Source organism: Bombus bifarius, unplaced genomic scaffold (genome assembly GCF_011952205.1).
Source record: "Bombus bifarius isolate JDL3187 unplaced genomic scaffold, Bbif_JDL3187 scf7180000007974, whole genome shotgun sequence".
NCBI classification, from domain to species: domain Eukaryota; kingdom Metazoa; phylum Arthropoda; class Insecta; order Hymenoptera; family Apidae; genus Bombus; species Bombus bifarius.
In genome coordinates, this window is record NW_022884360.1 from 2,110,838 (window position 1) to 2,137,672 (window position 26,835).

Consider the following 26,835-nt stretch of genomic DNA (forward strand, 5'->3'; position numbering starts at 1 on the left):
AGAATCAAATTCTGATGTCCTGTTGACCAACAAACTTGACATCAATTCAATGCATTATTTTTATTTGTTTGCGTTTAAATCAATAACCTCGGTTCAATAAAGATCTTCCTGAATATCGATTCAAGTAACATGAAAAAAAAAAAAAATAACCTAAACGGTATAAATATAATCTAGCAAACGGATAACATTCCCTAGATAGGATAAAACCAAAATCTTGTTCCGAGAACGAGGATCATTTCTTTATCGATACGAGACATATATACGTATAAATGTCGATATTTAGTGATAAAGAGCGTCGGATACGTCGATTTCTATGCTAGCGCGTTTTCTTCACGAATCTTCTGTTAACAATAAACCTACTGATAAGTCGCGTTCTTTATCAATCACGAATACTAATGTACATGTGTTCATGAGTTAGATACATTGTTGTCTTCCCGGGGAAATTTTCAAGGAAATAATTACAACTTTATAAATAGATCTGCATGATTTTCAGGAATAGCTTCTTCTTATAAAAATACAATTCCCAGCAATTTGAAATCTCTGGGTGTCCAACTTTACGCTCATGCGACGATACTGAGGAAATTCTCAGCTTCGTAACGATTATTTTTTTTCCATCTTAACTGTGTTATTTAGTTTTATCATAACTGTGGAATATTTATACTTTTCATAATATTTCCGGTGTTACATGAAATTTTGCAATTAAAAATTTTCAAGAAAATTCACGGAAACAATATTAAAAATCCAAAGAACTTGTTAGCTTGAACGCTGAATTCTTCAAAACTTTGATTCCTAAATTTTCTACTGTTGAATTAAAAATACAAGTTCTTCGACAACCGCGGAAGATAAACGAAGAAATCGGCGACTAGAAAGAAAAAGCTGGAAATTGTTCTCTTTATTGTTCCAACTGGTCAGAGTGTATCAATGATCACTGGGAACAGGACCAGACGTTCAAATATTTATCCATCTTGTTTTCGTGTTATTTTTAAAATTGTTCGCGATAGTCGTTAAGAAATCGTACTAATACCGCCGTAAAAATAGGTGAGGTATCAGTGTTGGGATAACAAGCGGCTTAAGAGGCATAACGTTGGAATAATACGAAAGAAGGAGCCAGAAGTGTTAGCACTTGCTGAAACAGGAGGCAAGAATTTAGCTACTGTATTAACATTGAATACTTTCAGTAAGAGATGTATATGTGCATATAGTGAAATAAGGCGAACAACAAAGTGAGATTATATTGTTTACAAAATAAATATTTGTCCGAAAAGGAAAGTAATTAAGCCAATAATCTCGAAGTAAACAAGAAAAATTGCAATATAGCTAATTGCGGAAAGTTAGATAAAACTTATTAAATATTATCTGAAATGAAAAGGATTAATCTTTTGTGTATTCAAATTTAACCATGATTCTACAAAGAAGGTATCAATATGATTAAATATTTATATATATATATATATTATTTATTATACAACAATAATTAAATAATCATCATTTACGTTCCTTTTAAATAAATAAAATTATATGAAATTGTTTGTTATTTTATTTTCATAAATAAAGTATCGAATTTTTATTTCACTGCGATCGAGAAACGATAAGCTATTGCACAGAAATTACAGTTTTATTTTCACGCGGTAAAAACATGGAGTTAGGTCATCACGGGGTTAAGTATGCAAAGTACTTAGGGTCCTTGAGATAATATTTGAATATTCCTGATAAACTATTGCAAAAAGACTTTCAGCTCGCTATGAAATATCGATAACGTTAAATCTTCAAGTATCTATTACCATTATAATTCAATCTAATTACTAATTCTATTATGATGTTCTTTTCTAATTATACAATTTTGCTTAGTATACGCTTATTGATTCAGCATTAGTAATTCGTGTATTATTGTGGCCTTTAATAATTTACTATAATTGTAAGCCTATTAAATTGCTATAAAATAAATTGTGTCAAACACTTTTAATTCGTCGATACAATACAATTTTAATTTTTTTTTCAATTTTATATTATTAACGCAGTTGATAAAAAATTGTTACTAATAGGTTTCGTAAGTATTTCTGTATTTATATCTATATATATTATTATAGTCATAAACCATATATACCATTTATACTTTTTAAAACTCACACTTTTGACATTTTAAGCGATGAATTTAGGGGTCTTACAAAGTAAACACTTTGTAATATCTCTAATCCGAGAATTATCTTCATCTATCAAACATCGACCATATTGTCAACAGAGTTCAGTCAACAGTAAGAATATCTTGACGAAGAGAAACGAGACCATCGTAAAAGTATTTCATAATAGGACAAGATAGGAAAAAGAATGAATGCTGATTGCGATGGAAAATGATGTAGGAATAAAAATTAATTAACCGTATGTCGTAAATTATTCCAAGGACCGTTCACTGTTTTTTCTTCTGCATATATTTTTTTCATAATACCTGCAATGTCTCGTGCGCATAAGATACAAACGAGTTCTGCATTATCGGTCGTAACAAGCTTTTTTCTTCATTTTTCTGACCCAGTGACATCTCACGTTCTTATCTTGCAGATTTTCCACGCTTTCTGGCCGTGATAGATAAAGGATTCCTTTGAATAATAAAACAGCGGACAGATGCTATTTAACGCATGCCACTAGACGATGCATAGTTTAATACGTTTAACAAGAAATATTCCACAAGATCAAGAGATTGTTTAACACTTACTATCGAATAAAAATTACTTTTTAAATTGTTTTATGGTCAATGTTAATATCATTCGATAATGCTATTCAAATGTTAAGCTTTAGTTTAATGTTTATAAGAAATATTTTATGTACTTTTCTGTAAAATTGCATATACAAGAATGGTGTTATGTACGCACGTGAGGGAATATTTTGTTGCATAGATAATATATAGGTTATGTTTTTAGCAATTAAAAATTTGGAGAAATTTTTCCATATGGAATTTTGTTTGTATGAAACGATTATTCTAAATGGATTTTAAAATGCAGACATTCTCGAGACATGAATAACGGAGGCGGATAAATATCACTGAAATTCGAATTATTTGTTTGAAAATAAAGCCATGGTATAATGCTCGACCTTGATGATGAAAAGAAAACCATCAGCCATTCATACCAATCATTGAAACCTTCAATTCAATACTGAACAATTATTTAATTTTGTTAATATCCAACACGAATAATAATTATAATTAATAATATTTCGTATCATTCAAATATATCATTTATAATACATAAATTAGACAGCAATGTGTGGCATAAATTTGATTTTTAAACTTTATGTTACACAAACTTATCATGCGTTATGCTTTATTAGTTTCTGAAAAAATACTTTGCAAGCATTCATTGACATGCATATGCATAATTCCTTAGGTTATCGATGTTTAGTCTTTTATATTCAAATTTTTATTTTCATTATAAAAATAATATATATATGCCTTTAATGATGCAAGCATAAATGAAAGTATAATGGATCATTCACATCGTTTCAAATGAAATGCAAGTATAAAATTTCCGTTCGATAAATTTAAAATACTTAAGATTAAAAAAGTAAATTTTTATGCAACTAATATTATTGCGTAAAGAATATTATTGTTTTTACAAGTAATAATCAAATTGAAACTATTTACTATATATTAATTAATAACGTGAAAGGAATGGTTTTAAATGGTTGACATTCTTTATTTACTAACATTTCATTAAAAGATGTTCAATGTATATACATACAAATTCACGTTTCCGGTTTTTAGGAAGTGTCAATAAATCAACAGTAAAGATGGAATGGAAGAAAGAAAGTTGATGAATTACATTAAAAGCGCTTACTTGAAATTCATAATAAATTCAAATTATTATCACACGTGTATTGTCAAGTATACGAAGGAATAGAAAATTTGTATATAAAATGATGAAAACGTCGATTCAACGGTGATGTGGTTTGTGAGAGGGAGAACAGCTATTAAAATCAAGTAGCTTACGAAATGATTTATGTACTTCATAAATAATTCAAATTTAAAATTCCTTAAATCGCAAGCCATGTTCAGCAAACATTATTTACTAAATATATTAAATTAAGGTTACAATTGAAATTTAAATGAATAAGAAATAAATATTTTCTCAGTGTTAGTTTTTAGGTTAGGAAATATTTTGAATAATCCATTACATGATAGAAAGTTTAATTAGAACTATACATTATCTTATCTGCAGTTGATCCAAATATTTTAAAACACCCGGTATAGATGGTCTGTTCTTTCACGTCAGTTTACTTCCTGTATACAAAGAAAATTTTTTCATCATAAATATGCGACAGAGTATAACTATATCGATAATACATCGATGCTGTGATTATGTGAAATATAATATATCGATTCTATTTCGCATCGCATACCAAAGTGAACGAGACCTGCCTTAACTCGAGCCAAAGTCTAGTTCCTGACCCTATTCACTGGTATCTTTCAACGATTGTGTCTCTGATTATACGTCTCGATACTCTTCCAGCCAGTACAAATTTCATTCTAAACGTATGGAACATATCTGCAATTTATAATCTGATGACTCAAAGTATCAAAAGAAAGATGGGAATAACTTTTAATTTAAAAGGAATTCATTGTTATTGTTATTAATTTAATTTCTATTTATTATAGTATTAATTATTGTTAAATGAAATTTTAAAATATCTATTTCCAAAGCTTTGGTTCATTTAATTATCTCTGAATTTATATTCTTTTCTAATCTAATGAAGCACAAACAAACATCTTAGATCATCCAGTATAATGATTTCTACCTCCTCCATTATCTTACTATTAATATGAAGATCACACACAATATCAGTAACAAACATATATACACATGTGTCACCAAAAAAGGAAACAACACGTATAACGAGATCGGGACACGCGTTAAGCAATTAATTGGTGCAATGAAATTGTCCTAACCTCAAACTAGTCTGATCATTTTTCAGTGAAAATAAATTAAGTGGGAAAACGAAATGAATCTTAAGGGAACAAGAAAAGAGGATGACAAAAGATGATAGTGTTTAAAAAAATTCTTGCTTTCTTATAAACACGCATCCGCTAACTCTAGACTATTTTGCTGACACGCGATGACAAGCAGAACTTGCAGAACTGACCCTCATGACGTAATCATCGCGATTCACTATATGTATAGCAGCTTATTCTACCTCCTCTCCCAATCTTCTCCACAATGCTTGTACGTAGCCATTCTATTTCATTCGATTGATGTATATGTATGTGCATATATGTAATATTCCAAATTTTTTTATTTGTAAAGCTATATTTGTATAATAATAATTTGTATAAAAAACTAAAGTTAGAAATAAAAGTAAATGAAGAATGAAGCTTGTGAAATGCCTTAACAAAGGAAATAGTGAGTTTAAATAGATATAAATATAATTTAAAAATACATACAAATTAAATTTTTGAGGTTACAATAAATATAAATATAAATATAAAAGATTTAAATAAAAAATTTGGTCTTCCAATGTAAATAATTTAGCAGAAATAACATAAGATATAATAGCTAACATAAGCCAGTACAAATATACGATTTTGGAGAGTTTCCAATTTGTTCTAAAATTAATGGCTGTTTTCTGACTGCAATTAACGATCGTGAGAATGACTGAACAATTTGGCAATAGCTCTTTCCAAACTTACTGCAAAGTGAAAGTTTGCTCACAGTTGTTGATAAGTTCCAAGATTTCCTGTAGGAGGATTGGAAGAAACACGTGGGTTAATGGTGATATGTTTAAAATGTATATGAAGTGTTTCAAGGTTATGGAAGCTCTACAATTATGTACCTAGTAGAAAGCGAATGAAGAATCAAACGAACAAGAAATGAACTTCATTAGATGTCGTATTTTGTATGCAACATTATGTAATTACGAGAAATAAAAACTAACATTTAGTAAATCAGGAATATGTTGTAAAACCTTGTAATTTTATGGTCAATAATAAATTATCGTTTCTCTTTTCCTTTTGTATACTCGTAGAATCCTCATATTTGTCTGTATATTTCAGAATATTAATGGGGAATGTATTAATATTAATTTCGTTTTATGCTTAACCTTGCAGTAAACTCCAGTCATTAATCCTCGAGTTTGTGATAATCACTTGAGAGAGTATAATATATATCCTATACATTTTTTACCATAGTATGTTGTACTACTTTACTTGTTATATCATATAAATGAAATAAATTAATGATCATTATCTTAATGCTTTAAATACTTTAATACTTCGACATACCAATACTATTCCAATACCTCAATAACTAAACGACTACGCAATTATCGATTTTCTAGCTTCCCGTAGAAATTACTCTTCATAACGATCACAATTTACATTTTCCAAACACTTGTACAGAAAAATAGCGCAGAATTATGAGAGAATTCGGAGATTAGCTTGCAATCTTTTTACGGATGTTCCGCCACTGTAAGAGAGCCGCAACATGCAAATGATGCACACGTGAGCATAAAGAGAGTGGCGAGCGAATAAGTAAAGTGTCGCTAGAGCAAAAACACCTGTCAGCTAGTAATCCCCCTTTTTGTCTCTGTTCCTCCAGTAGGGAATTATTGAGTAACACCTTGATACCGTGCAAGCAAACCAGCCATTTTGTAACACCACATCCAATACCACAAAAAAAAACTAGAATGACTGAGTGCTGACCGGACCTTGATCTCGCGGACAAGATACTGGCATCTCATCTATTTTTTCGTTCCTGACGACTCGAATCTAATTCTCCGGCTGATCGTAAACATCACTGACTACTTGATTGGGTAGTGTCATGGTGACAAAAGGAGGATGTTTTTGTTTCGTGAAACCTTTGACACTTTTGCTGGAAACTTCGGCACCTTTTTGTAGGTTATGTTGCAAGAATTTAATATCATAGTGAAATAGGAAGAGATAAGAATGTTTTTGTTTTATGAATGGTTTAGATTCTATCTTTAGGCGCTGTTCGAAGAATTTAATATTACGATTGAATATTAAGAGACGAGTAATGAAATGAAAATATTCTTTAGTCAAAGATAATGTCGACTAATGTAAAAATTGTTATAGATGACTCATGATTTTTGGCGACATAATTGTAGCCAGTGTAGCGTACTTATGTGAATGTTCTTTAAGATATTTTCTCTTTTCCTAAAATAGAAAGCTCCTAAACACCTTTCTTACCGTTATATTATAACATAACCTCAAGAAACGTAATTTTCGTCAGAATACTGAATAATTCAATAATGAAACCAGAAATGATAGAATAGAATATAGAATAACAGAATAAAATAATAATAAACGAATCAAATCGATAATTAAATAATTCATAATGAATTATTGACCTTCTCAATACACTAACCTTACTGTTATTTTGAATAATTCAAGGATGTAATTCTTTCGAGTACCTGAATAATTATCACCAAAAAACTGAATAATTAATTAGATACTACATCTAGATTTAAATGGCGTACACGTGTCTACATGTTAACTACGTATCATTTCATAATCTGAGGATCACGTAAATCCACCTCAGACATATTTACACATGTGCGACACTAGACAAATTTTACGTAACTCCGATGTGAGCCTATATAACTGCTAAAATTAGTGGCGAAATAACGAAGAAAGAGTTGATTGAGTGCAATCAACACAAAGAGTAAACCAACAGATATCGGATTTATTTCAATCTAACTTTGCTGAGATCTACGAACCTTTATGTCTATATCTCATGCTCGTTTCAACGAAGAAAAAGATTTTAAAAAATATCTTGAAGATGTTTAGATTGCAAGAAAGACACGAATTTGAGAAATTTTTTAAATGAAAGCATATAATTAATTTGACATTGCGAGTTGGAATACCTGTATCATTTTTCCAAGGATGATTGCAAGGGAATTTTACTCGGAGATTTCTTAAACCACTGTCTATATTTAACATTGATTTTTTTATTTGAACAGTTGGAATAATAAACGAACAATAAACAGTAAAACAAACATTTCATCGATACAGTCGATTTAGTACATTAGAAGTGAAAAAATGAAATTACTGTTGCAATTGTAGAAATATTTTGTACATTGAAAGATATTTAAATAATTTAAGTATTCAAACATTCAAAAAATTGTACAGTAGTAAAATAGATAATTTATTCAGTTTTAAGGTTAAAGAAGAATATTCCTATGTAGTCTGTTTGTGAAGTTTTTGCTGATTCGTCATGATTGAACATACATACTTGCATAAAACGCAATACTTCGGCATGGACTGCCTAACACTAACCTCAAACACGAATCCGTAAACATGAATTTCAATGTAAATTCTCCTTAATGTACATGTGCTTCGATCTGTGCCTTTTGTCATGCAAGAATTTCATTTAGTATTACCATCAAACAATTGCAGAACAATTATTTTCAAGAGTACGTCGTGTCACTAAAAGATGGCATCGATGGCTATTTATGATTAATTTCTGCAATTTCTATTCATTTCCTCTCTCTTCTGATGCACAATGCGCAGACAAAAATTTTCGATCCTTTGATTCATTGATTTGACCCACTGATCTAATCATTCGGCAATCGTTATTGAATGTCCAGCAAGAATGTCATACTTAACCAAGATGTCCAAGAACAAACACGTTTCTAGCGTGCAAATAATTACTTAGGGCCACGGCCATGATTCTTGGAAAAATTGCAGTAGAAGTATCCGTGGCCTTCTAATCGAAATCTTCGCCAAAAAAAAAAAAAAAAAAAACGAAAATCTATACAGTTCCCGTTAAAATATCTTTTATGAATATCTTTCCTTTTCTTAATTAACGACGTGTAATATGCGGTACTTTGCTTTATTTTAAAATAGAGTCGATTCAAACGTAGATGGCATTAATTATTAATGATATTTATAAATTACATAAAATTTAATATTAACTTGATAAGATTTGTATATCTAGCAGATGTGAATTCAATTATTTCACATTTAAATAACAGTAATTATTTGTAAAAATGAATTCTATATTTCTAGAATAATTATTTGTTATTTATCATATTTCTCTGAATACTAACAATTTCTTTTCTCCTAAACAGTTTATCTGAAAATTTATTCCTCTTCTACAAGTTTATCTTGCTCACAGGAACAGAGATACCAATTAATCTGACTGATATATACAGGGAGTAAAAAAATACGCAAGTCCATCATTCTTACAAATCTTAGTCGATATATTAACGCTTATATATTTGCTATTCAACTTTGCCAACAAACCGCTATTTCCAATGCAAAAGGAAGAAAAGATAAATTGTTAAGATTCTTCTTCAAATGCAAACATTCGTGATGAACAAAAAGTGGAAATTATGCAACAATCAATGAAAATATGAATAAAAAGTCGAAGAAGAGTATAAGGTATGCAAATAAAAATTAGTTTTATAATGTTTTAATGTCAGGCATATTCATGTTCGTTCATGAATGTAAACCCGACGACGTCAACAGATAAATGTTTATTTTGATTCATACCAGAATTTCTATAATATGTGGCGTGTGATTCTTTTTCTTCTTTTTTTCGATATTTATCACTGTACTTAATGTATTATTAATGAGTATAATGACTACGATTATGAGGAACAGCGTGACGCTATTGATATTTATAATGTACATATATCTTTATAGATATATCTGGGAAAAGGTAATAAAGAATGGAATTAACCTATAACCTGTAAAATTAAAAAAAACCTGTAAAAGTAAAAAAAAAAACGAAAGACAAAAAGAAAATCGCGAAATTCTACATTCTACTTCAGTTAAAAAGAACTATCGACGTGGAATTATGATTCGTTACGAAAATATCTGTTCCTAACCTATAACTCATTGTAAAGGAAATGAACTTATGATTCAAATTTTTCGAGGAATAATCTAATTATGAAAATCAACAGTAGCGTTGTGATATAGGAAATCGACGACAGAGAAATAGAGGGAGAAGAGGAGGAAAAAGAAAAAAGAAATGGCGTTTTTATTGGCAACAAAAGAAATCTTAAGAGTAAAGCGATAAAAGACGTCGTCGACTGTGGTTCACGAACAAGAAACGTGGAAAGTTTTCCATGCTTGAAGGATGAAGCAGTTCTCATGTTTTTCTATTGATCTGCGATTAATTGTCCATTAAATGATCCCTTGTTAACGTTTGCTTGCATTACGCGTCATATTATTCCTTATATAATATTAACTTATGTTAATCAATATTCAATACTATATACTTTTAATGCAGTTATTTAACCTATTTTGTTGAAAATAATAAATAATAATTGTTTACCTATTTGGATGTTATGTAAGGTATTGTGCATTTAATTATGTATAAACATAGAAGAAATAATATTTCCTCTATTAAGGATATTCCAAGAACTTTAGAAAAGTATTTGTGATCTATATTAATCTGTGCAATATATACTATCTTTCCTATTAGGTTTATTATTCATATCCTATTTCACACTATCGCATACTCTGTCTCCATATCCAACATCCAATATCAACTATCACATATCCAGTCCACAGCTCACATTTTCATCCCCCATTCCATGTACTTTATCTCACATCTCATACCCCCACACACGATGTTCCTAACTCATATTCCTCATCTTATCTCTCACATTCCATCTTTCAATTCCATATCTCGTACTTCACATTCCCTTTCTCATATTTCATATCACACATCCAGTATCTCTGGCCCATAATTCTCAAAATCCTCAACTTCCCGTAAACCAATGAAATCAGTTTCCTTCAGAACTCACTTTCCAAATTTCATTCAGAACTCGGAAGAAATCGTTACTTAAATGTGACCTATAGATATAGGACAGTAGGTATTAGATTTTGGACATACGATATGGAGTATGCGAATATCGCAGAAAGAGGGATGGAGGTCGTAGAGTCTAACGTGTAATTTTTAACTTAAGCTTGCATTTACCTTCTTAAGTATGGAAAATGAAGTATCGCTTGTGATATATATGGTATGATGTACGTGTAACTTTTGACTTAAACTTGCATTTACCTTCTTAGGTATGGAAAATGAAGTATCGCTTGTGATATATATGGTATGATATAGGATGTGAGGTACGAGATATGGAATGTAGAAGATGGGATAGGATTCGCCGATTAGTTAAATGCGCGCGTACTTACTGAACACTCAAACTCGATCTTCTCGAAAACGCAGCTATAATATGATGCCATAAATTACCAATGAATAGATAAAAACTATAAATTAACAATAACAAAGGAATGATTTTAACGCAGTTATTTAACCTATTTTGATGAAAATAATAAATAATAATTGTTTACCTATTTGGATGTTATGGAATTACCAATGAATAGATAAAAACTATAAATTAACAATAACAAAGGAATGATTAATTTAACGAAATGATATTTCATTAAATAATCCAACTAATAATTTTCGTTTATCATTTTACGAAGAAGCACATCGAATGTCGATCGATTTTCTTCTAAGACCAGAAGCGATTTACGATCGTTCGCGCGTTACATATTAACAACATGTGAATAGCATGAACGCGTACAAATCGCTGGAGTGTGCCTTTTTTTCTTATCTAGCAGAGAAACACGTGTCAGAATTGAAAACTGTTAATTGCATAATGAGACGGGAATCGCGAACTTCCTCAAGAAAACTGAAACGATTACATCACTTTATGTTTTAGAAAGTATAATCGCGACTCGACGCGGGAAAAAAGAAAGAAAAGATGTTGTTTCGATCTTTATTTAACGGCTAATTTATTATATAACTTTTCATTCCGACATTCGAACAACCACTTTAATATTTCCAAGTTAAATGAGGTTTCCCTACTTTCATTTTCGGGCTACGAAATATCCATCGTATGCTTCTATATATCTCCATTTACCGTTCCACATTTTGATTTGAATTATGCATAGAAATTATTCTTAGGGAACGTTCCACGAATGTTAATGGATTATACCGCGAAAAAATATTCTGTAACGAAGAAGATAAATTATAAGTCGGGTAAAGATAATTATGATTTAAGAAACAGATGATTTAAGATTGATATGCGATTCGGATAGAGTATGGGATTTTAGGAAACATTTTGTAGAATTTTATTGAACGATGTTTGAAATAGAGCAAGGGTAACGTAACGTTTAATAACTTGATTTTTTTAACTGATTCATCGTTTAATTTTAATAATTACCACTTGATGTACAACTGCAAATAATAAATTAGAAATAAGTGTGTGTATATTGTTATTGTTTAGAGGAAATATTTTCAAAATAATCAAAATAGTGATCGTTATGAGACTTTAAGTTTGGCTATTGAGAAGCCTTAAAACATTTCGTTTTGTATGTCTGATTTCAATGTTTTCTGTACTGTCTGAACAAAAATGAAGCAAGAAGCTCCTAGACATGATAACTTTTATTTTATTATGCTTAGAGTTTGTATAGAATCTGGCTCCATATATATAAAATTCTGCACTTTTGCTATTGAAACCTGGTTTTCATGATTTCCATTAATATTGTACTATAAAGTACCTGTACGAGTAGAAATCCAATGAAAATAATTTAAGTATAGGTAGTTTTCAAGTTACAAATAAAAAAGATAGTGAGAATGACAAAAGAGATCAGAATATTCGCATTAATTATAACGTTAAATACGTTTAAAGTAAAGAAAACAAAATTCTAATGAAGTTTAACTTTCTTCCGATTGTTGGGAACAGACGAGAGAAATTTTTCTTAATTTTTACTCTAATATTTAATCCTTCCACTGTGCTAAAAAATTACGTATAAACATATTCAACTGTACTTTTATTTCTGAACCCCCTTACACAAATAAACAAAATCTATTGCTTGGAAAATATCTTGCAACTTATACGTAAGTTACTTAATTATCCGTTGACGTAGAATTGTAAATAGGAATTTGTAGCCTATAATTAGTAAGTTATCAGTTCACTGATATTATTATTTGAGAAACTTTATAAATAACAAATTACTATCTTATCTTGTAATATATATATATATATATATATACAGGGTGGTTGGTAATTGGTGGTACAAACGGAAAGGGTGTGATTCTACGCGAAAAAAGAAGTCGAATATGTAGAATAAAAAATTTTTTTTTTTTTAATTTTTCCATCGAGACAACGATCTACAGTGAGGTGCGTTATAACGTACCGCAGGCGTACCGAGCGAAAATTCAAAGTCGATTTTCTCGAAAACAAAGCCTCGAACGAAAAATGTTTATTCTATATTTTCGACTCCTTTTTTCGCCTAGAATCACCCCCTTTCCGTTTCTACCACCGGTTACCAACCACCCTGTATATACGTATATATATATGTTTTTTAACGTAAAATTGTAAAATTTTAAATGAAGAGTGTACGATCTATACCCTACAATTAATATTATTACTTGATAAATTTTATAAATTATAAGACCTCGTTATTCCAAAATTACGAAGCCATAAAACATAAATATTTGATGGCTGTAACTTGTGATATATACGTAATTGCTTAATAAATTACTATGTAAGATTACGCAATACCAGCTTAGCCTGACAATGAAAATGTACAAAAAAAAAAAAAAAAGAAAAAGAAAAAAGAAAAACGTGTTACCAGTGAAGATGAAAATCGGATCAAGGCTATGAAGTTTCACGTATTCACAAGCATCAACCAAGCGTCTCCGATTGAACTAATACGCTAATATCAACACGTTCTATTGATTATGTAAGTGGTAGCTAATTGCATTTACGTTCTCGAAGGATTATAATTGTAAATAGTCGCATTACACATAAGCACCTTTTTCCTTAACATTGTTATTTTACGTATAAGTAGCGATAAAAAGTTACATTTTTTCCGTCACAGCTACCTACTTCTTATAGCGATAATGCCAACGATTTCCATAGAAATGAATTAACTAATTCAAATTAGAAATTTTAATTTATCTGACCGCGTGTTGCATTTGTAGAGAAGCAGAAATAACTTGTATGAATTAATGCAAATTAAGAATTCTGTCACTTTTTTCAATAACCTTGTGACGTTATTTGTAAATTATACAGGATATCGCGGTATTTAACAGCCAAACTTTGTCTCGGATGACGTGATGTCCAAATATTAATAAGCGTCACTGGATCTCCTAAAAACTGTTTTGCATTTTATAATTATGATATAATATAATACGATATACATTAACTATGAGCCAGCACATCTTCATTCTAACTTAATTCTTTGTATCTGTTACACGTGCTTTTTTTTTCAAGTTAGGAATCTTTCCATCTTGCTTTTAAATAATTTATGTCTACTTGTTCGATATATTCTTTTTTGCTTATGTTTATGCTGACATTGATATAATAATGTAATTACTAACGCGTTATAAAAGAACATTTTTTCACTCATTTAACACTAAATTACGAGAAAAACACCGAGTATCGTTTAATTTCTTTCATAACTCGATTACGTGTTATTATCCCTCGTCAAATGTAAAACTACTTTTTCTCCAATGACGACAATTATGAGTGCCGGCTACTTACGAGTCGAATCACGATTTATTTTCTCTTCTCACAACCGTAGATTGCTCACGCGTGTTCTTTTTGACCTTTTCGTGGATTTATTGCAGATCTCTTTCTTTACACGAAAACCTACGTGTGTAAGTGTTTCCCAGAGAAAATATTTGAAGATTTACGGAAGATTGATGGAATATTCGAAGACCTATTAAGAAAATAATTATTGTACAACACGTACGACAATACAAGTATCCAAATAATTTTTTATAATGTTGTCAATGTTTCATATTATCCAGATGCATCATTAATATTCGATATTTTGGAAAAGAAATGTTATTTTCACAAATTCATTTATCACAGAGCTGTATCGTAAATAATTGCAAATTTTCAGAGAAATAAAAATTAAAGTAACATTAAAAAAAATATTGTTCGCAATCGTCGTTCTTCTATGTATTACTTTAATTTATGGATTTGATCATGGCTTCTCCGCGACTCACATAAAGCTCCATTTCGATGACACTTATCTCAACGACCTAGGTGACCAATTGAGTCGTCCGCAAAGTAAATATGAATTTCGAAAACATCGATGAATAGAAACAGTGGGACCCTTTTTGGACGAGGATAGAAAGAGACACAAGAGACTGTGTTCAAACAGAGGAACTAATTGTATATATGTATAGCGAGATTAGAGAGAAAGATACGTCGCGTGCGTGTCCTATTATATTACGTAAGGGAAATGAGCCAGTGGATTCTATCTTAGTGGTTAGACACCGTTTCCGATTGAGCTCGGGGAAATTTACCTGTTCGAACTTAAGAAAGATCTACTATATGTATAGTATTCTGAAAACACTAACCTCTAATATTGCAACGTGATCATTATCTGTATAATAAAATTTACCCCTTCTAAGCTGTATAATAGTTGAGTTTATGACAAGACGAATTTCCGACATTTCTTTAGATTGCTTAATTATCAGTTAGAAGCGTCGTGTAGAAAGTGAAAGCAAGGATGACGATTACACACAGTGGTTAACCAACGAATATACGAAATTTCTGGCCATCGATTTTTCTTGGAGTTTAATGAAAGATTTCGGGCGCCATCTGTAAATGACAGTCAATGTAAATGCGCATGCGCAAAGATAACCCTATTAAATTCCTGATTGTATCTCTCGTTCCTCGTGATCTTTCTATTATAGAACAGCATGAAAATTTTGGTAGATAATAAGAGATTAAAATTATGGTGCCCGTTGACAACATAATTTGATTTGAAATAGATCTGGGTTTACTTTTGGGAAGGGAATACAATTTCAATAATATTAGCAACGTCGAGAATTTAATTCTAACACGAAGATCATACGAAGATAGAAGTGGCTAACTTTTATTTCGTCAGTATAACAAAAGGCAGATCCACTGCTTAAACGCTATAGAAGAATTCTTTTCATTCTATACACATTAAATCACTGTACATAAACCCTATCTGAATTTCAAATGTGCGATCACACTTTATAGGGTGGTTATATGTACAATGTAAACGATTAAATAGTATCGTTCAAAGCATCGACTAATGAAAATATTCTGAAATATAATGAAACAGAAGAATAATATATATTTCTAAAAATTCCTGTTTCTTTTCTCAAAGCTTTAAAGAATCCAATATGTCGAAAAATTTGAGAAATACCTTGATATACAACAAGGAAATAGCGCGATATTTCTAAAAAGTTCTCAAGTAAAGTTATTGGTACGTTAAACCACTAAGAAATTAAAAAGTCAATTACTTAGAAGTCGATACATTTATATTAAATACTTATCGGTATTTTCAGAAAAAATCCAAGTATTTTGAAATTCCATAGAATAAAACGAAACATATCTTTTAAGACAATCCTATATAAAAATGTAAATGTTTTCATAGATTAAAAAGGCAAGGACGTACAATAGAAATAGAAGTACATAAAGTGGAAACGATCCGTCGTATTTTTCAGAGACACGTTTATACGACACGGCGACGGACTAACAGTATTAATAATTAATGCGAGTTCTTCCGACTAAAAGCTTCTTTTACTTGTTAATTCGCAATTCCCCTTCCGTTTGTCCACTGAATATGGCATTAACATAAGCAAACGGAGAAACGCACGAAAATAACCCTCAAATAACTGAAACGTTTATCTTGACTTCACGAGTTGTGATTAGTGGTGGTGGTGGTGGTGGTCCATGGAAAGGTTATGTCACTTTTCTTACAACAAACAGTTTGTATATATAGTCAATCGTTTTTTATATACATACATTCATTTTATGATTTTCAGGATTGCGGAGAGCACGAAACATCTTTATCTCATGATTATTGTCCTACTCTTGCTTTTGTTTCAACCAAACAAAATATTTTTAATATTCTAAGAAAATTTTGCATTTTACACAATTTAAGAATAATTTACCCGTTGTAATCATTTTTAACAGTCACGTAAATTTCAACTGTTATAAACTTTATAAATCAATACATTCAAGCAGCCGAGTATCGTATGCGATCAGTACATACATATAAAAATAAGAAAATAGGACGCTTCAAATACTACTGCTTGAAGAATTAGGATAGGCAGTCAAGTAATATATCACAATATTTTGATATTATATTATAGCATGTTAGTATTGTAGTTTACGTTTATGTGCATATATATTGCACATATACAGGATGTCCGACCTAACTCTGTCACTCTTAATTACTCTTTTATTTGTCATGATACGAAAAAATTATTTCAGAGAAAAGTTGTACGGTACCGATAGGGTCATACTGTGCTTTTATCTATTTGACTTTGCCATGATATTGAAATTAGCTTCATTTTTCAAAACATTACAAACTCGTTATTTTCGCAGCATCCGAAATATGAATTATAAATATGAATTATAAATAAATATCGAAATATGAATTTTTAATTCGACGGAACAACATGGAGATTGCATAAAAAAATTTTAACGCCATCTTTACAGGACGCTCCAAGCTCAAATATGTCCTCCTATGTGCCAATTAATAAAAGGGAAAAGATTCGCGTGTATTTCAGAAGATTACTTGCCGAGATCTCATCGGTACCTGTTTCTTTCCGAAGATTATAAATCGTCCCGATTAACATAAACAACAAATTCCACGTGCTTAGTGACGACTAACAGATCACATAAAAAATGAAATTTTACGTTCACCCTACACTTGGCCAATCATGTGTGTCGAAAATTACATAATTTTTTCATTAGCTCATCAGTTTGTTCTTCTGCTGCTTTTACTTTCTGTTAAAAATAAGTTGTCGTCCTTACGAAATTCACAGAGAAAAGTATCATTAATTTCCCATTATATTTTTACTGTCATTACACAATTTTTAGCTCTTTACAAAGTTTCTTTAACAATTGATTTGGTATTTCTTTTAGCGCCTGGCTTTCCTTATTTCTGTTCATCGCTTCATTCGAGCTTTTTGGATAATTTCGTTTTATTTCACTAATTCTTGTTAATCAAAATTCTATTTTAAGAAGATCTCTAATCTAACCTCGTTAAATTAATGAATAAAACCGAAATCAAATCTTAAGTTTGATTTTAATTATTCTGACATAATGAATTTAAATTTGGTTTCGATAAGTTTTAACAAATTTTTAATTTACTAAATTAAATTAAACGATTTCAATATCTGATAAAGATAAAAATAATATATATACATATGTATAAAAACAACTATAAGAGTTAATATAAAAATGAATACAATTGTGTGTATATATATAAATAGAAACAACAATACAAAAACAAAGGCAGAATTTCGGTGAAAAGTGCATTTTGTCATAATTCAGTTTATTATAGAGATATTTTTCTACCAAAATGTTCTACGATATTTTTTGAACACATGCTACTGAATAAAATTGGTAAAGAATCAAGCAAACTAAATTACCAAATATGGGTGGGCGTGCATTGATTAATTACGCGACGTAGGTTGACCTACTCATCGGGTGTCTTGTAAATTTTCTACTTCTCACGAAACAAGTGCTCGATTTAGTCACATACACAATTATATAATAACGATAATCGATTCCACAAACATGACGCGTTATGCCAGGATACGTTATTACTATCATTTAACAAATGTAGAGTAATTATTATTAATTGTAGATTCTCAGAACAGGTCAGGTAATGGAATAATCCATGTAAATAAACGTTTAGATTTCTCTAAACTAAATTAGCTAATTAAGCAACTCTTAAATAAGTAAACATACAATTTTTTAACATCTCGTATAACAAACCCTTCGCAGCTTCCTTTATGCTATTCACAAATTCACATAACTAATAAACTTTATTATTTACCAAAATCCGCTCCCAAATAAAGAAGCACAAAATTTAAGGACACCCTATGTGATCAACCCTTCATCTATCACCTCAACGCGACTCAAAGAATCCCATAAAAAAAGAAAAAGACAAGATACTGACTATATTCATTGTACTTCCTAAACATTTGAAAAGTAAATATAAAGTCCATAAAAACACATCATATCAAAAATAACAGTGGTTGGTATCATAAGTTAAAGAGTCCCGAAACCGGTTAAAAACATGGCGATCAACCAAGACAAAATATTTACCTGCCAGCCCCATTTCCGAAACAGCGGCGGACGTGGCCTCGCTATCAGACGTGTAGATCTTCGATCAATCGTGCACGAGTTCTTCCGATCTTTCTCGGAAAAAATTCCTCGCAGGTGGCCTCCATTATCGTTCTTATCACCGAGACAACGACAGTAGCCCTGGCAAATTACGTTACGTAGTTACAGTATGACCGCGGCCTTTAATTACGTAATTTCTCGGCCATCGCACAATCGTTTGTCGATCGAAGAGGAAACACACTCTAACCTAAACCGTTCCGTACAGTGAGTCAGTGCAACGAACTAAGAGGGAGGTTTGAAACACGATGGAGCCGCAGCAAACAGGTAGCTAAAACGCCGTGATGATAACTTTCATTTGTTTCATGACAACGTCGCAAAGACGACTGCCTGGCAAGCAGCTGGCGCGTTTTGCGCTCGGCTCGTGGCTAGAGAGTGGGGATAACTCGAGTCTACCATAGGAATGAATATAGCGCGAATCGCGGCGATAGTTAGAAATGAGGGGAGGGGGGCGCTCGCTTCGAAGATTAGGAGTGGTGGGTGCTAGGCTGTTGGTAGATTAGGAGTAGGGGAAGGAGACAACGGGGTTAGAATTTGGCGCGTAAATGCAACGGGGGTTGGTTTTTTCTTATGAGAACTATTAATCTCTTTTATTTAGAGTTGTTATTTTAATATGTTATTTTGATAAGTTAAATATATTGATAAATTTAGCAACGAGGTTTGATTTCTATTTTATAACAACTGTTAATCCTTTTAGTTCCGAATATACCAGGATCCCATATAACACGGAAGATACATGAAGTTATTGTCACGAGAATTGTGTAATTTAAATTTCTATTATGAAAATTACACATGTAATCCTGCATAAAAGTTTAAAAACAAATTCTCTGTTTTTTTTTCTAAAAGAATAAAAAGTTCGAACAGTGATTATTTATCACTCTTGGATATTTATATTATCATACAATTATAATTATTATGTGTGCAATTATTGTTGAACATCTATATTTTTATGAAGATTGTACAATGACTATTTCTTTTATTACATCAAATATCGAAGACTGACAGAAATTTTCGTTAAAACAATTGATCTTTTTCTACAGAAAAAAAGCAACAGAACTTTACAATCAACTTAATATTTAAATAATGTCCAACAATGATTTCACCAAGTCGACTCAAGGAATTTAAAGAGCATTTGAAACACGAGAGGCACATAGTGAAGAAGAATTATTACGAAACATTAGCGAGATGGAAGACGATGTCTCTCATCAGCGACTGGAGATACAAGAAGATGCTTTCTCTTTAGCTACGACCTTGATTGACCCTGAGTAACTATGGTCGCTGAATTCGTCGGAATGTGAATTACGTACATTCGTAGGTACACAAAAACGTACTGTTCTGTTTAAGGAAAAATCTCAGTGACCTTCATAACACTGTCTTGTACCACAACACGAGATCCAGGAAAAAGTTGAGTCGAATGACTGATTTTCTAAAACGTCTCAATTTTATCTTACTCTTTTGAATAATATTTGCATATACAGGGTGGTTGGTAACTGGTGGTACAAGCGGAAAGGGGGTGATTCTACGCGAAAAAAGAAGTCGAAAATATAGAATAAAAATTTTTCCTTTGAGGCTTTGTTTTCGAGAAAATCGACTTTGAATTTTCGCTCGGTACGCCTGCGGTACGTTATAACGGATCTCACTGTAGATCGTTGTCTCGATGGAAAAATTTAAAAAAAGAGAAAAAAAATTAAAAAATGTACTTATAGGAAATACCTAGTTTCCCATTTCATTTTTTATGTCAGATGCGGTTTGCATGTTTATATGATAACTTGCCATTGAAATAAGATAAATAATAGGTTATTATATTTTATGAGGATAACCTGAATAAGAGTAGATACTATACTATGTAATGAAAATATGCAAACAATACGTGAAAGAAAATGAATCTCGACTGCAATATTACATAAGTCGAAAATCGTAGGATATTGCATCACTGATCGCACGAAGGACATTCAAAATCGTCAAATAGCATTTTTGCTTGAAAGATCTTACGTCAAGAGCAAAGAAATCTGAGGTCGAGTAACAGTCGATATACATGTGTGTATGTGCTGTAGTGATTCATAGCATAACACGAAATGCATATTTGTGCAATGAAAAATTCAGATTCTCTAGCTCATACGAAATTAAATTACAAATGAGTATTTAATAAATCGTTTAACCTTCTTATTTTATGTATTTTTTCGAAAGTTCAAACTGCAAAAGTGCACAAAGTACACATAATGTGTATAAGGAAGTAAACACAGTATAACACTTGCTAAAGTGACGAATGAAACGAATCATGTAAGTTCTAGTATTTTAATTTTGTAATACATAATACACAAAAATTTAAAATTCCATAAACATCCACAATACACAATTAAAATTCCACCATAGAATCGAATGTTCGTTGGGCTTGCCTCAAAAAACGCCATTTTTGGTAGTAATTCTAACAGAAAACTAAATGTTAACTAACATTCCACCAAACATCGCAATATCGATATACTCCATGTCACAAAATTAAAGAATCATTGAATGACCAAGAAACTGTCGATATCTTACCTCGGGGCGGGCACATTTTAACACTTTACTGACCGCTAGCGGTTCAATAGCATACGCACGTCCGACCGGCAGCATAGGCGCAGATTCTCCCTGGCGCTAGCTCTGTTTCGGTTTAGACTTTCCAATACCACTCTTTTCGTTCATCGCGAATGGTAAGTTTTTCAAATTGGTATAAAACTGCGTGAGCTTGCAAAGCAACGCAACTGACGCAACCGAGCAAAGTACCATAGTATTAAATAACAAATTACTGCTCAAATAATGAAAAAGATTCGGCGACAAAAGGTCGATTAATATGCTATCGGTCGGTAAGCGTCGGCGACAAAAAACTGATTAATTGGCTATCGGTCGGTAAAGTGTTAAAGGGTGAAGCCTCTACTTTCATTATGCTAGTTCAAAGTGTCCTACAAGTATATTACAAATTTATGACAGTTCAAACATCGACAATTTTTCGGTTAAAATCGAGCAATTCTTTAATTTTGCGGCATAATGTGTATCATTCGACTAAACTTCGTTTAAGTAATTACACTGGTAATGGAATTATAACATGAAACCGTTACGTGGATTATCCTGTATATTTTTCCTGCCGCCAGAAGCTGACTGGTACCTCTTGTCCAGCACATTTGTCAAATCAATTCTTCAATATCGATCATATATTTTGAACCAATGGACCTGCCGACTCGAGAAGTGCTATGTTTCCTCTTTGTCTATCGAATACTGTGAGAAGATGTAAAACAAGTTCGAAAAAGAGAACGGTGTCGCGAAACGAAGTTTAACTATTGTTCGATGTAATAAGAAACAACCGAGCGCGTAAGCTAATAGACTCAATGTCCAACGAGTACGCTTTCGATTAATCGGCACACGTGTTGTGCAGTAATCAGTAATCAAGAATGTAATCAAATTTTCAAGAACTCATTCCATCCAGATTGCTCAGTCTCTTTTAATAACAAAGGTTTCTTCGATTAATTGGCTTTTCCACGGTGGTATATTTCCATCCAAGGAAAGTGTAACGTGAGAGGGGGAGGAGAGAGGGAGAGGAGAGAGAGGGAGAGGGAGAGGAGAGAGAGGGAGAGGGAGAGAGAGAGAAAGAAAGAAAGAACGAGGAAGAGAGAGGGAAGAACAGAGGGTTGAAGAGAGACAGAGGGAAGCGAAGAAAATGGTAACAAAGCCGGTGGCTGGTAAATGAGTCAGTTGATAAACAGAAAGGAACGAAGCAGTTTCTGCCGGAATGAGACAGCTGTAAATGAATCATTTTATGTGCTGGCCCGACTATCACGTTGCCAGGATGATAATTATGCTTGAACGAGAGAGTCTCACTATAAACATTTCGAAATTTTCGTTTACTTTTTGTTATTAATAAAACGATCTCATTTATTTTGCGTTACATATAAGATATACTACATAAAATTTTTTTTAGTGGCTATTAATTTTTTTAGTCATGCGTAATATTGCAATGGTAGCCAGATCTTTTCCAATCCAATATACATTGTTGAAGATGTTTAAGTCTATGAAATTTATCATGTACATTTACTTATTATTTAATATTACCTATATGCTACATAATATTTGGAAATCATCATTAGTGATTTTCATCAAATGTAAAAGAGCAAAACAAATTGTTTCAAAAATAAGTATTCTAATGTAAGGATTTACTTTGAGCAAAAAGGACTCGGTATTACGGCTTTTTATGACTCATCGTTTTTTCATCTTTTCCTTTTTTTCCTTTTTGTTTTTTTGTCGATTAAAAAGAAAATACAGAATGGTGTTTTAATTTATAGCAATGACTCTATACCGTATGCCCATGCATTGTCGCCATTGTTTAAAAATGAAGTTAATAATAGCGCTTTTATTATGGAAATTTATTTAATTCTTTATTTAAATACGGGGATGGCTCGTAAATGCAAATGTTTGGTGACCTTCAAGTGGATTTACATCCTGTTTTTTCGATATTTTTCTTCAGATAGCACCGCACAATTTAAAGTAGATAAATAATAAATGAATTTTCATTACTTAAAAATTACTGAATCTTGTAAAAGAGTTATAATTCTGATTGGCCATTTTTAGTGATATTTCGCTGCACAGAATTAATTAGATTGGTAAACAGTTTAAACTGTCCATTAAAATTTTTAAACACCTTAAATTTACCAAATTAATTTACCAAATTAACATAATTTCTATCTGATCGGTATTTCTTGTATTCTAAACATTTCTATCAAAAAATAAGAAATTATATATTATCCTTCTTCACTTATCTAAAAAGAAATCACTGTTAAATTTAAATAAAAAATAACTATACCGTGCGTGGTATTCGATTTCACTTTAATAATTTTACGATTACTTGTATTTACATTATTCCACATCTTTCAAAGAATCAAGGGAAATTTCAATGAAAAAATTCTTCCTTTCTTGTTGCGGAAACACGGCACGAGATTAACAATTAAAATTATCAGAAATTTTTTCCAGGAGAAATCGTTCGTTTTATTCAATTATTTATAAAAATAAAACGAAGTTTCTTGCTAATATCGTGTTTCCACTTTCAAAGAGAAAAAATGTTATTTGCCGTGGCAAAAAACGTGCTTAATCGCGATCCTTACAAAACTCTGGCAGATAATAATAGCAAATTAACTTTAATTAACTTCGATGTTACCACGAGTCTAATTAATTAAGACAACGTTTAAACAAAAAATTATACGGTTTTCTTATCCGGCTAAAAATTACTGCAGTCTTAAATCACACTAATAGATCGTTATTTAAACATCTGAAACATTGTAATTAATTGTAAATTATTGTTGAACAACTAGAAGCTGACTAATTGGTATTTTCTATTCAGTGCATTTAACTGGATGTTAATTGAACGACAATTTATTAAAATAATATTAAAAACGCTAAAATACATAGCAGATATTTTGTTATTTAAAATTGTTGAAATAGTGTTTGATTTCTATTAAAATTTTCTCTTTTATGAATTGTAATATTAAATTTTAAATGCTTTTTGCATAGATTTCTTTACATTGCTATACATTTGATCGACTGTAATTGTATTGTCAGCGTTTTACATATATCTTTTCATATTCTTTGCAAATCTTTTTCATGTGTACTATAATAACTTATTTGATTTTCATAGTCATAATAATGAGGCATTATAATGAGCGTGAAAAATGGTTGCAAATGCAAAATAGAATTTTTAAAAATAATATTCGATTTTTATTTAATACTATTAAATTTGAAGAAAATTTCTATGAATTATTATGTTTTATGGACATGATCTTTCATACATAAATATTAAATGTTCTATATTAAATGATTTTTGTTGTAACTTCGTTAGATAGGTTTTATAATTAAAACATAATTCATTCTCTTCAATTTCTTTTATTTTTTACGATTATAATTATATAATTGTCCCTTACAGCAAAACTAATGACAGATGTCATTAGTGTGGTTATAATAGCCAAAATGATACTATAAGCAGAATTAAATATTAATTATTCTATAAAATACTGAAATATATTTATATATCTTATTGCCATAAAGAATAGACTTTAACTGTATCTCATTCAGAACAGTTTTAGTTTTAGTTTGTTATTATTACTTATACCCCTAATACCTCTACTATATTATGCTTTTATTCCGATATAACCTCAAAATCAAACCAATTCTTATGTGGAATCATCAGAGTAAATTATCCAATTTGCAGTCACTTCAATTATCGATAATTATCGATTCGTGTTATTGACTTACCAAGGACTTCGAAAAGATGCTCGTCGAACCGCATTTCGGCGTGTGTCCCCTTTAATTCAAACTGGCCGCGTAAAGGCAGCGTGGAAACGGTATGTGCGCAAGCACACATTAACAACACAGCACAGACAATAATTATCTTCACGTGGCTGTCATACTTCTGTCACTATGTATACGGTTTTCATTCAAAACAACAATTTTACCAAATTATTGGACCATCGCGCACGGAGGTCGTTAAGCGACTGAGTGTCAAATTGTCAAACTATTGCTTTCGTCGTTCGCTAATGTGCGAATGGTGAGGGAAAGACGCGCGTGAGTGGGGATAGCGCGAATAGTGGTGAGGGTTATAGTCGTGCGCTAACTAGCGAAATACGGGAAGAATACTTCCAAAGAAAGGGAAAAGCGTTTATTATTTGTTGGAACGATTCAACGAGGATATTGCATGTAACTAATTCAACGATACTATTTGTTCAACTGCTTGCTTGTTTACACTTTGCATTTGTTCACGAGTATTCCAACGTTTCTTAATCTTATTTGCGCTCGTGTAAGTGTAGAAATAAAGTTTGACAATTTTTAATGGACCGATCGTTAGATTCCGATGTTTACAATTAAACAGCGATATTTAGAGATATAAAAATGTACGCTATAATACGCAAAAATCTGAAGAATGTACGCAGTATGTAAGAATACACGAAGATCACATGAAATAAACGTGCTGAATAGATACCATATATTTGTTGAATTTACTGATTTTAATACCATTCGATGTGTGGAAACGAATATACAGGGTGGTTGATAACTGGCGATACAAGCGGAGAGGGGGTGATTCTACGCGAAAATAGAAGTCGAAAATATAGAATAAAAATTTTTTTCTAATTTTTTTTTCTTTTTTTTAATTTTTCCATCGAGACAACGATCTACAGTGAGATCCGTTATAACGTACCGCAGGCGTACCGAGCGAAAATTCAAAGTCGATTTTCTCGAAAACAAAGCCTCGAACGAAAAATTGTTATTCTATATTTTCGACTTCTTTTTTCGCGTAGAATCACCTCCTTTCCGCTTGTACCACCAGTTACCAACCACCCTGTATATTCACATAGACACGCGAATAATGATTAACTAAATATTTATTCAATCGATTAAAATCACTATTCGATTAAAAAAGTGTATTTCTTAGTTATAAATAAATAGGAAGTATTCCTAAATCTTTGTTCTACTCATCTTGTAAACGTGCATAATTTATTTATATTAATCAGCTTCCTCATTTACTTTCAAACGTAATCCTATCCCGCACTCGACGATTCTGCTCAATCAAGTGAGTGCATTTAGTATTGTACATACGAAAAATGTCAGTCGATCGATAGCATTGAAAATGAAAAGGATACTTAATCAAGGAATATGTATATCATTGAA

At 31.3% G+C, this 26,835-nt stretch overlaps 1 protein-coding gene across 7 annotated transcripts in view; it reads right to left on the bottom strand.

Annotated features, from left to right (window-relative positions):
- The window catches only part of LOC117217001 (hepatocyte nuclear factor 4-gamma), a 50,535-nt gene that overhangs the window by 11,148 nt on the left and 12,552 nt on the right, over positions 1-26,835 (bottom strand). Inside the window, exons 1-3 of one of the 7 annotated variants that reach the window (XM_033464246.1) lie at positions 19,078-19,490; positions 4,390-4,535; positions 4,193-4,270 (exon numbers count right to left, since the gene is read on the bottom strand). The exons of 1 other annotated variant lie outside the window; for it this stretch is intronic. Coding sequence is in view for 3 of the 6 variants with exons in the window: in XM_033464241.1 (XP_033320132.1) it covers positions 25,426-25,534 (109 nt within the window). In the remaining 3 variants the exon portion in view is untranslated. Of the gene's footprint in view, positions 1-2,443; positions 2,640-4,192; positions 4,271-4,389; positions 4,536-4,936; positions 5,122-19,077; positions 19,491-25,425; positions 25,665-26,835 lie in introns of those variants that run through there. 5 more of the 7 variants (XM_033464245.1, XM_033464241.1, XM_033464242.1 and 2 more) reach the window with 5 other exon arrangements.